The 11,877-nt window shown below is 53.1% G+C and overlaps 1 protein-coding gene across 1 annotated transcript; it reads left to right on the forward strand.

The window, feature by feature from the left end:
• The first annotated feature begins 1,595 nt into the window (after positions 1-1,595).
• On the forward strand, positions 1,596-10,440 carry SMIM11 (small integral membrane protein 11). Its single transcript, XM_053970458.1, has 5 exons — positions 1,596-1,785; positions 2,995-3,056; positions 6,423-6,511; positions 8,361-8,540; positions 9,809-10,440. The coding sequence occupies exons 3-4, from the start codon at positions 6,491-6,493 to the stop codon at positions 8,526-8,528; spliced, it is 189 nt and encodes a 62-aa protein (XP_053826433.1). The 5' UTR covers positions 1,596-1,785; positions 2,995-3,056; positions 6,423-6,490; the 3' UTR covers positions 8,529-8,540; positions 9,809-10,440.
• The last annotated feature ends 1,437 nt before the right edge of the window (positions 10,441-11,877 follow it).

Raw genomic sequence — 11,877 nt, forward strand, 5'->3', positions numbered from 1 at the left:
CTTTCTGGGAACGCCAGCAGTGAGGGATTCACGGAGCCACACAGAGGGAACTCGCTGGAAGTCCAAAGAGCTGGGGAAGTGTTGATTAAATTTACACACAGGTCAATGGGCAATGGAGTCCTGAGGAAATCAATGTGATGGTCCCCGTGAGGATCTCGGGAAAGTCCAAGAAAAATCTGTGATTGTGCTTCCCTTTGATAGTCTGTCCTCTGGGAAAATAAAGCCAAGACAAGGATAACTTGATTATTTGAGCATTTTTTAAATCCACAAGCAGATCTGGATGTTCCCGCCTCTGAATAACTGTGAATTAGTGGTCAAAAGTGCCAATTTAGATCCAAACTGTGTGACTTAAATCCAAAATGTCCAGTGAAATCTCCAATCTCCATGGATTGACTGAAGAAGCAATTAGGGAATGAATCACAGGAGGGACCTGATACCTGCACATACTCACTCCCAACTCCTTGTCAGTGATCTGATTCCTATTTTTCCTCGTGTTAAATAATAAATAACAAAGGGCTTCTTTTCTTTGGGAGCCTTTGGCTTGTCTTGGACACAGGTTTTGAGCGTTGAGCTGATCCCACCACGCTCCAGATGCGCTGGAGGTGCAAAAGAAGCACAGCCAGCAGGCTGAAGGAAGGGATTGTCTTCTGCTCTGCTCGTGTGAGACCCCACCTGCAGAGCTGCCTCCAGATCAACACCAGAAAAAGGTGGAGCTGCTGGAGAGTCCAGAGGAGGCCACGGAGCTGTTTCACAGAGCTCCTCTGCTCTGAGCCAGGCTGGGAGAGCTGGGAATGTTCAACCTGGAGAGGAGAAGCTCCAGGGAGAGCTCAGAGCCCCTGGCAGGGCCTGAAGGGGCTCCAGGAGAGCTGCAGAGGGACTTCTCACAGAGTAATGTATTGATAGGACAAAGGGAAATGGCCTTAAATTGAAGGAGGGCAGGTTTATGTCAGATGTTAGGGAGAAATTCATTCGTATGAGGGTGGTGAGGCCCTGACGCAGGCTGTCCAGAGAGGATGTGGACTCTCCATTCCTGGAAATGTTTAAGGCCAGGCTTGGAGCAACCTGGACACCTCCCACTGTGCCAGGCTGCTCCAAGCCAAATGTCCAGCCTGGCCTTGGGCACTGCCAGGGATCCAGGGGCAGCCCCAGCTGCTCTGGGCACCCTGTGCCAGGGCCTGCCCACCCTCACAGGGTGGAAATTTTTCCTAATATTTGATCTAAACCTGTAACTTTTCACTTTGAGGCCATTCCCTGTGTCCTGTCCCTGCATCCCCTGGAAATTGTCTCTCTCCAGCTTTCCTGGGGCTCCTCCAGGCCCTGCAAGGCCACCCTGAGCTCAGCCCAAAGCTTCTCCTGTGCAGGTGAACAATGCCAGCTGTGCCAGCCTTTCCTCCCAGCAGAGCTGCTCCAGCCCTCTGCTCATCCTGGAGCCTCCTCTGGGCTCTCTGCAGCAGCTCCAGCTCCTCCCTGGGCTGGGACAGGGCTGGGGCAGCTCTGCAGGTGGGCTCTCACCTGAGGGGGCACAGGGGCGGAATCCCAACCCCATTCCCAATCCCAATCCCTCTCCTGGTGCCCAGCTGCGCACGGGGCGTCTCTGGGACCTCGCCGCGGTCCTTGCGGGAGCTGCTTTAGGGCAGAACGGGTAATTGCGGGGAGGCAAAGCTGAGCACTCCCGGCCCCAGTGCCGCAGCCGAGCGGGCGGAGCGGCCCCGGCCGGGCCCGGCGCTGCCGCTGCCGGGAGCTCCGTGAGGGAGCGCCGCCCCCGCCCGCCATGGCCGCCCGGAGGTAGGACCAGCCCAGGCCCTTTCCTTTTCCTTCCTTGCTTCCTTCTTTCCTTGTTTCCTTCCTTGCCTCCTTCCCCTCACGGCCCCGCGGGGCTCTGGCGGACCCCGGCCCGCATCGCCGCCGGCCCCGAGCGCTCCGCTCCCCTCAGCCTCGGCCGCTCTGCCCGGCCCGGCCGGTCCCGCTGCCTGCCGTGCCCTGCCCCTTCTCTACCCTCTCTCCTTGCTCTCCAGGCTTCGTCCCTTCTCTCCACCCCCACCCTTCCTTCTCTCCAGTCCCTTCCGTGTTGCTCACCCCGCTTTCCTCCATCTCCAGTCCCTTCCGTGTTGCTCACCCCGCTTTCCTCCATCTCCAGTCCCTTCCGTGTTGCTCACCCCGCTTTCCTCCATCTCCAGTCCCTTCCGTGTTGCTCACCCCGCTTTCCTCCATCTCCAGGCCCCTCTTTGCTCTCCAGCCGCCCTTGCTCTCCAGTCCCCCCCCCCACACCCGTTGTTCTCCAGCCTCTTCCTTGCTCTCCAGCCCCCTTACTTGATATCCACCTTTCCCTCCTTGTTCACCAGCCCCCTTTCCTAGCTCTCCATCGCCTTCCTTCCTCTCCAGGCCCTCCATTCTTGTTCTCCGCTCCCCTCCTTTCCCTTCAGCCCCCACCTCCTTATTTTCTCCTTATCTCCAGCACCCATTTCGTGTTCTCCAGACCCCGTTCCTTGCTCTCCAGGACCCCCTTCTTTCTCTTCAGCCCCCCTTCCTTGCTCTCCATCCCCTTTCCTTGCCCTCCACCCCTCGCTTTTCTTGCTTTCCACCCTCCCTCCTTGTTCCCCAGTCCCTTCCTTCTGCTCCAGCCCAGGGCAGAGCTGGGCTGGGATCCAGGGGCAGCCACAATTCCTTCCCAATATCCCATCCATCCCTGCCCTCTGGCACTCTAAAACCATTGCTCCTTGTCTTGGCACTCTCTGCCCATAGAAAAAGTCCCTCTCAGTCCTTTTTAGCACTGGAAGGGGTTCTAAGGTCTCCCTGGAGCTGTCCTTTCTCCAGGCTGGACAATCCCAGTTCTCCCAGCTTATTTCCAGAGAAGAGGGCCTCAAATTTTGGGATCATCTTTGTGATCCCTGGTGGTGCCATGGTGTACCAGTCTGATGTGCCTCTGGACTTGGTTTGATTTTAATCCAGCCAATGTGAATGAAACACCCCATCTGCTGTGTTCCTGTTTTCCAGAGTTTGGAGCATGTGAAGAGCTGCCAGAGGAATCACTCATATTTTAATTTCTGCTTCATCAGGTACAAAGATCTTGATGTTTGGTTTTTTTTTTTAATTGTTTTGATGTCGCTTGAGTTGATCCAAAATCAGAATCAGGTTTGGCTTGGAGAGGACCTTAAAGATCATCTCATTCCAAGCCCTGCCATGGGCAGGGACACCTTCCAGGTTGCTCAGAGCCCCATCCAGCCTGGCCTTGCTGAGAGACTCCCCTTTTCTAGCTCAGAAATGTCCCGTTTAAGTGCACTCAGATAACTCAGCAGCTCGGTGCTTTCCAAGGCCTGGTGGCTGCAGTTGTTCAGCAATCCCCAAAGGAACATCTCCAGCCCCGTTTTGTGGCAATGCTGGAGTTCTTTGGATGTTCTGTGGTGCCTCGGGCTGTCCGTGCTCTGCAGACAATGCCCTGAGAGCCTGGGCTGGGCTGGAGCTGGGGATTAATTTATAAATATAAATTCCCCTTCCTGGGGAGGGCTGGAGCTGCACTCCAGGGCTGGCATTCAGCTCCCTGCTCCACCACAGGCCTCCCACGTGCCTGGGCCCAGCTGTGGGGCTGTGTTGCACAAGGCAGAGCTGGGCAGGGATCCTGGGGCTGGAATCCCAAGCTCTGGGATGTGGTGCAGCTCTCCCTGAGGGACACGACCCTCTGGAATGTGCCTGCAGAGGATCCCAGAGGATTTGGGGTTCACGGGGAATCGCTGGCACAGCCCTGAGGTGGGGATCTGGCCAGACCCTCTCCTCTTTCCCATCTGCAGGAGTCTGATCTGCTTCCCCAGACAGAATTCCCTGGGGCAAGGCTGCACACACAGCCCAGAATCCCAAAATCCCAGCATGGTTTGGGTTGGGAGGGACCTTAAAACCAATCCAGTGCCATGGGCAGGGACACCTTCCACTGTGCCAGGCTGCTCCAAACCCCATCCAGCCTGGCCTGGGACACTTCCAGGGCTGGGGCAGCCACTGTGGCATGGCTCTGCTCATGAGCACCTCCCATTTGTAGAGGAATAAAACTCCAGAGGGGACCTGGCAGTGCCTGAGGATCCCTGGCAGCCTGGTGCTGTTTTATCCCAGCTCCTGGAGCATCTGTCAGGGAATGTGTGTGGCAGGGCCTGGTGCTGCTGTCCCTCCTCACGTGGCTGCACACGAGGAGCAGGAGCTCCTGGCAGGTGAGGGGAGGGAGCAGTGCCCTTGTGTGGGGCCCAGGCCCTGTGTTTGCCTGCATTTTCCTGGGGAGGGAACAATGCCTGCCTGTGGATGTGTTCCCTGCTCCTTATCTGTGCCTTATCTCCTCGGGAAAGGCAAACACACAATTCCAGCTGTTGATTTAAGATATCCCAGCCTTGAAAAAAAGCTTTTTGCTCTTGCACTGATGACCTCAGTGCTCATAAATGGTGTTTTTTAAGTGTGAAGGGAATCCTAGAATCCTGGAATGGTTTGGATTGGAAGGGATTTAAAAGCCCATCCAGCCTCCAAGGTCAGGGACACCTCCCACTGTGCCAGGCTGCTCCAAGCCCCAGTGTCCAACCTGGCCTTGGGCACTGCCAGGGATCCAGGGGCAGCCCCAGCTGCTCTGGGGAAAATCCTCCCCTTTTCCCCACTCTCTCCCCTCTTCCCACTTTGTTCTCCCTGCCCTGTGCTGCAGCTTCACCTGCTCTTTTCAATCCTGAGGTTTCCACTGGATTTCATAAGGGCTGGGATCAGCTGGAGGCTGGAAAAGCCAAGAGATGAGATGGGGAGAAGTGCTTGGCCACGGAGGCTGGTGGGAAGTGGGGACCCAGGCTGGAGGGAGCAGTGACATTCCCACTCAGTGCCAAGTGCACAGGACACTGTGGGGACACAGCATCACAGGTGCCAGCTCTGGGAAACATTCTGGGATTACAAGAAACATGGAAAGAGACTTTGGACAAGGGATGGAGGGACAGGAGCCAGGGAATGGCCTCAAGGTGAAGGAGGGCAGGGCTGGATGGGAGATTGGGAACTGGGAATTGTTCCCTGGCAGGGTGGGCAGGGGCTGGGATGGAATTGCCAGAGCAGCTGGGGCTGCCCCTGGATCCCTGGCAGTGCCCAAGGCCAGGTTGGACACTGGGGCTAGAGCAGCCTGGCACAGTGGGAGGTGTCCCTGCCGTGGATCTGGATGATCTCCAAGGGATGATCTCCAAGGTCCTTCCAACCCAGACCATTCCATGATTCCATGAAGTGAAAATACATTTCCTTGGAGGTGTAACAACACTGACTCTGTTCACAACCACCCTGCCATTTTCTCAGCAGGAGGAGGAGCTGCACAGTCAGGATCAGCACAGAAACAGTGACTGAGGAACAGGAATTTGGTGGTGGCTGCCACTCCAGGGCTTTGGTACAGCTGGGTCTTGGTCACTCTGGAGGAGTGGGAATGTTTCCAGAGGTGTCTCAGCAGGGTGGGAGGGAAAAGGAGAGGAAAAGGAGAGGAGAGGATGCTCTGGCTGGAGAAATTAGAAAACCTACCCAGAAACTGAGCAGGACAGGAGCTGCAAGAGCATTTAATTTCTGCAGGGAGCTCAGCAGCTGCTCTCTGGTGTGGTGCTGATTTATTCAGCCCAGCTTTTCACGGCGCTGGAGTGCTCCCTCCTGCTTTTCCACTCTTGTTCCATGGACAGGAAAGGCCTCCAGGGGTTAATTTGGATTCCAGCAGCTGAGCAGAGAGCCCAGGGCAGTGCTGTGTGTGCTGCAGGCTTTTCATCCCAGGAATTCAGCTCTGGAATGGTTGGTGACCACTCAGGGCTCCAGGGAGTGCTTGCTTTCCTAACCTCTATATTTATAAACTGTTAGTGTGGAGAATTAAATTAATCAATCACAGAACTGAGAAATTAGAGGATTAATTAGATGTTCAGGCTCCAAACAGAGCAGGTGAGCTTGGAAACCCTCAAAGAACCCCCAGGGCAGCTCCTGCATGTCCCTCAGGTCCCTGCAGAGCCAGGCAGGGGGAGCACATGCAGCTCCAGCTCCCAGAGGCTGCCGTGGTTTCCACGGGGCAGCTGCCAGGGTGTGGAATTCCAGCCCCAGCACCTGCTCTGGGCTGCCAAAGCCCTGTCCTGCTCCTGTCACTCAGCCCCAGAAAGGCCCTGGAGGTCACTGGGGATTGCTGGGGATGAGCCCTCCCAGGGGCAGGGTGGGCTGATTAGCAGCTTGCCTAATTCTCTTTGAATATCTGTTTCTGCAAGAGTTCATCCTGCTTTGTTTTCCATTTCTCTAAGAGTTCATCCTGCTTTATTTTCCATTTCTCCAAGAGTTCATCCTGCTTTGTTTTCCATTTCTCTAAGAGTTCATCCTGCTTTATTTTCCATTTCTCCAAGAGTTCATCCTGCTTTGTTTTCCATTTCTCCAAGAGTTCATCCTGCTTTGTTTTCCTTGTCCCCCAGATGCTCCTGCCCTGCCCTGTGCCTCCAGGAGTGTGACCCCCCCAGTGCTGGGGCACCCCACAGCTGAGATGGTGGCCTTTAACTGGAAGGTGAGGCACATTCCCAAAGCAGGGATTGCTGCTCTTTCCATGTGGGCTGTGTTGGGTGGGTTCTGATGGTCCCTTCCCCAGATTACAGATTACATTTTATCTCATTTAAATGCATGGGGAAAAAAAAAAAAACTATGGCAAAGCTCTATATACTTAAATCATTTTTCCCACTGAAGCTATGATCTTAAGTTAATAAAATAAACTCTTTCACTGCTCATATACTACCAGGGGAGGGTTGTTTAACCCCACACTCTCAGGGACAGGGGATTTCTTCTTGTCCTTCCTTGTCACATGTGCCTGCCCCAGGATTTGCTGTTGGGGCCTCCCACGTTAGACCTGGGCTCACCAGAGCTCTGCTCATCCCTGCTCCTCCTGCCTTGCCAGGTTTTTCTCTGGCTGCTCTTCCCTCAGCTGCTTTTGTTACTGGAGGGGAATTTCTCCACTGTATTTTTGGGGTTTTGGGGCTCTGCAGGGTCTTGTGTCAGGCACCACGGTGCTGGAGCAGGTACCTCCTGCATGGAGCTGTGCAGAGAGCCCAGAGGAGGCTCCAGGATGAGCAGAGGGCTGGAGCAGCTCTGCTGGGAGGAAAGGCTGGCACAGCTGGCATTGTTCACCTGCACAGGAGAAGGCTCCAGGGAGAGCTCAGAGCCCCTGGCAGGGCCTGAAGGGGCTCCAGGAGAGCTGGAGGGGGACTGGGGATAAGGCCTGGAGGGACAGGAGCCAGGGAATGGCTCCCAGAGCCAGAGGGCAGGGCTGGATGGGAGATTGGGAATTGGGAATTGTTGCCTGGCAGGGTGGGCAGGGGCTGGGATGGAATTGCCAGAGAATCCCCTGGATCCCTGGCAGTGCCCAAGGCCAGGTTGGAGCAGCCTGGCACAGTGGGAGGTGTCCCTGCCTGTGGAGCTGGATGAGCTTTGAAATCCCTTCCAATCCAGACCATTCCATGACTCTGTAATTAACAATTTGAGCACATTAAATCAAACTTTCCCCCTGCCCTGGTGTTGCAGAGCTGTGGGTTCAGAGCTGTTGCCCCTGTGACTCTGGGGAGATTGACAGAGCCTGGTGTTGTTTTTCCAGACTCCTGCTGGTGCAGGGACACAAGGCTTGGCCTAAATTCAGAGCTGTGATGTGTCCTGACAGCTCTGGGAGATCCTGAGGGAACAGGGGGGAATTCCAAGTTCACAGTTACCACAGAACCATGGAATATCCTGGTGGGAAGGGACCCACAGGGATCACCCAGTCCAAGACCCCCCAACAACCCCACGCCATCCCTGGGGAGCCTGCTCAGTGCCCACCACCCATTCCCATTGGATTTTCCTCTCCAAGTTCATGTTTTTATAGCACTGAAACACTCTGTGCAATTCCAGGCATTCAAACCTGGTACAGCAATCCTTGGATTTTTTACTTTTCTCCCAGTTTAAAGGGCATTTATCTACACCTTCCATATCTGAGCAGGTTCATTACAAAATTGCCAGGAATTAAGATTTCCTGGAGTGTTTTTGGGGATCCCACCTGAGAGCTGATCCCCAGGGATCCATCACTTCGTGAGGATTGTTCAGCAGCATTTCCACTTCCACAATTTCCCTAAAATACTCAGCTCTTCCCTTTTTTTCAGCTCCAGAAGGTGCAAATACTGCTGCAAAATGAGCAAAAGGAGTTCAGGACTTGAGGGAAGGGGACTTTTTCTTTGGCTTTGCTGCTCTGCCTGGTTTAATTTCCCACAAAAATAAAAACCATGGAGAGAGAGGAGTGCTACTATTGGAATGGAAGATGCAGAACATCCCTATAAATTCATCTTTAACTGCCCAAGTGTTCCAGAAGTGCCTAAACAGATTCTTTGGCATTCCAGGCTCTGGAGAACTTCCCACTGCTGATGTACATTTTGGCAGCTAAAACACTGATCCTTTGCTTGGCCTTTGCTGGAGTCAAAATGTACCAGAGCAAGAAAATTGAGGAGAAACTGAAGAGGGAACGTGAAGAGAAACTGAAAGCAGATGCAGAGAAGAAGGATGAGTGAAGAGTGCCTCAGGTATGGAATTGATCCCAGTTCCTGGGCTTGGACAGTGGCATTGTTAATCCCAGTGGGATTGATTTGGAATGTGCAATTAGAGCTGAGCTCTTGGAGTGTTTGGGGTGGTTCAGGGGATTTGCTCTAGTTCTTTGTGGGACTTGCATGAACCACTGTCCTGTTGGAGGATGTTTTAGCACAATATTCCCTCTCTGGTTTTATCTCCCCTGGGGTTTTGTGCCTGATGCACAAAGAGGGGGATAAATTGGGAATGGCTGCAGGGGAGCAGGCAGGCAGGATGCTGCAATCAGAGCTCTGGGCCTGAAGTCACAAAACAAAGAGGGAAAATAATCAGCCTTTCTAGATGAGTGAAATTATTGACAGCTTGGGGGGTGGTTTAGCTGGAAAGGGCAAATTCCACTCCTGGAATTCCCAAAGGGACAGGTTCTGCCATGGAATATCCACCATTTAGAATTCCCTGAGAAAAATGCACATTTTTCTGCTTGAAAGAGCAAAATGAACATCACAAAATTCCCTAAATGTGGGGTTTTCATTCTGAAATTCCTGAGCTCCTCCCCTCTGATTCCAAAGTTGAAGCAATCCCTGCATTCTTGGAGCAAATCCATGAGCAGAATGAGTCCTGCCTGGTGCTTGGATTCTATTCCCTGCCTTGCTTGTCATTTTTGGAGCAGTTTCCTTCACTTCTCCCTGTTCTGCAGCAAAATGGGAATTCTATTCCTGCCTGCCCTTTGGAAGCTCAGTGGGAGTTTGATGTCATGTTGCTCTTTATTGAAATAAAATCTTATTTCCCTTTCTGAGGTCATCCCCTCCCATCTAAAGACACTTCTCAGCTCTTAAAATCTTTCCTAGATTTTATTTCCACTCTATCACTCTTTGATTCCCTTTATTCCCAAGGATTGGGAATTGTGCCTAGAAATGAGGCCCTGGGAATAACCATGGGAATGAAGTTTTTTCTATTTACACACACAAAAAAAAAAAAAAAAACCAAACAACAAAACAAAACAAAACCAACAAAAATTTCTGCACCAGGATCATCACACAAAACCTCAGTGCCCAGCAGGAGACACCACCCTTGGAGTTAAAACCTCTCTGATTCCACAGAAATTCCCTTCCCAGTCCCCAGAGCTGCCCAGCAGAGGCCCTGTCCTTCCTAAAATCTGGGATTAAGAGGGAGGAATTCCCCCATGGAGCTGGGAAGAGCTCCAAAGGTTGCCCTGTGCTCTCCCTCTTGTGCCTGCTGTTCTCACTGCTCTGTCCCCTCCCTGCAGATTCCTGACACTTGGATTCCCTTCCCAGGAGGATGAAGCCTTCCTGGAAAAGAAGGATGGGTAACCTCAGAGTGGCACCTAAATTATTTCTGTTTTTATATGTACAGCAAAGCAGCTGAGACTCTATTTATGTAATAAAAAATAAAAAAAAAAAAAGTCTTTGTTTAAAAAATAAACTTGGGTGCTGCTTCCTCAAAGGACTGGAGCTGCAGGGGAGGCACTTGGGAAGTACCAGCTCCAAGGAGGTGGGATGGAAGAGGAAAACACTCTGAAGGGAAAAATTGAGGAGAAAAATGCTCTGGATCCATCCTGGGAGGCTCCAAAGCCCGTGGAGAGGCAGAAGGAAGTGGAGAGGGCTCAGTGCAGCTTTTGCAGCTTCTTGCTGCAAGGTCAGGCTGTGGGATCAGGTGGACAGTCCCAGGAGAGCAGCTTTTCCTGGCACTTGGTGCATCCAGGACTTCCTTGGGTCCATGGGAATCACAGAAGGAGTTTCATGGCAGGAGGTTCATCCTGAGAAATCTCTTTGGTTCCCTGTTCTCTGCTCAGCCTGGGGGGCAGCTGTTCCCTGCCTGTGCAGTGGCACCAAATCCTGGAGAACTTGGGCATGGAATCCTGGAATGGTTTGGGTCTAAAACCACCTTGTTCCACCCCTGCCATGGCAGGGACACCTCCCACTGTCCAGTGTCCAGCCTGGCCTTGGGCACTGCCAGGGATCCAGGGGCAGCCCCAGCTGCTCTGGCAATTCCATCCCAGCCCCTGCCCACCCTGCCAGGGAACAATTCCCAATTCCCAACCTCCATCAAATCCTACTCTGAAGCCATTCCCTGTGTCCTGCCCCTTTATCCCTTGTCCCCAGTCCCTCTGCAGCTCTCCTGGAGCCCCTTCAGGCCCTGGCAGGGGCTCTGAGCTCTCCCTCGAGCTTTTCCTTCTCCTGGACATTCCCAGCTCTCCCTGGAGCTTTTCCTTCTCCTGGACATTCCCAGCTCTCCCAGCCTGGCTCCAGAGCAGATTTAGGTTCATCAGCAGAGAAAATAGGGAAGCACAGCAATAAAGGCTCAGGTGTGGCAGTGCCTCAGGGACCTTCACATCCCCATTCCCATTCCAAAGCACTTCCTAGACCCTTCTGGGAGTTAAGGAGAAGCAGAATTTTTCCAGTGGAGTGGGGAGAGGAGGGAAGAGAAGGCTGGAGAGCCCTTGGAGGAGCCCTGAGCCCAGCCCTCACCTGAGCAGGGAGCACAGGGGATGCTCAGGGAGCTCCCTGGAGCTGCAGGGATGCTGAATTCTCCCTTTCCTGCTGTCTCCTTGGAGACTGGAGAACAGAAGCAGTGCAGAGATCCCTTCCCAGCACGGAGAAATGTCCTGCTCTGCAATATCCTGCTGGATCCTGGAGAAATATCCTGCTCCTGCAGCCTCAGGGCTGCCAGGCCCAGGAATTCCCAGAACCCCAGGGAATCCAGCAGTTCCCCTCTGTTCCCAGCACTCACCTGTGCATGCCAAGGTGAACTGGGGGGGAACTGAATTCGATTTGTGTGGTGCCAGTGAGAAGAGCCTGGTGCCCACCCTCCCTGAGGGAATGCCAGGAATTCTGGTGGAGCCACTCCCCCAAACCTCCCCAGGGAATTGTCAGCTCTGGTGACTCCAGTGGCTTGGCTCTGTGCCCTCACTGGTTATTTTTGGATATTTGCCCCAGTGTGGAGTTTTTAGGCTCTCCAGAGTAGATTTTTCTAGGAAAAAAAATAATAATAACAATGATGGGGAATTTTTTTTAGCTTTTCAACTACTGTTTTGTGAGCAGAGCCAAAGGGACACAATCTCCCTTTACAGCTCCATTTACCACCAAAGCCACTGGGCACCATTTAGCACCCAAAGCAATCAAGTCTGGCTTAAAATCATCCCTGCCAAAGATGTGCAAGAAGGGCATTAATGCTCGTTTTTTGCCCCTGAATATGGGGGAAGGAGCTGTGAGGAGTCTCCTCAGAAATCCTGCAAATTACCACCTTCCTGCCTCTGCAGCCAAATCAGAAAAATCTTTGCAGGTAAAAGACTTCAAATCTGCTCCAGCCTGATTT

Source organism: Vidua macroura, chromosome 2 (assembly GCF_024509145.1).
Source record: "Vidua macroura isolate BioBank_ID:100142 chromosome 2, ASM2450914v1, whole genome shotgun sequence".
Lineage (NCBI taxonomy): Eukaryota > Metazoa > Chordata > Aves > Passeriformes > Viduidae > Vidua > Vidua macroura.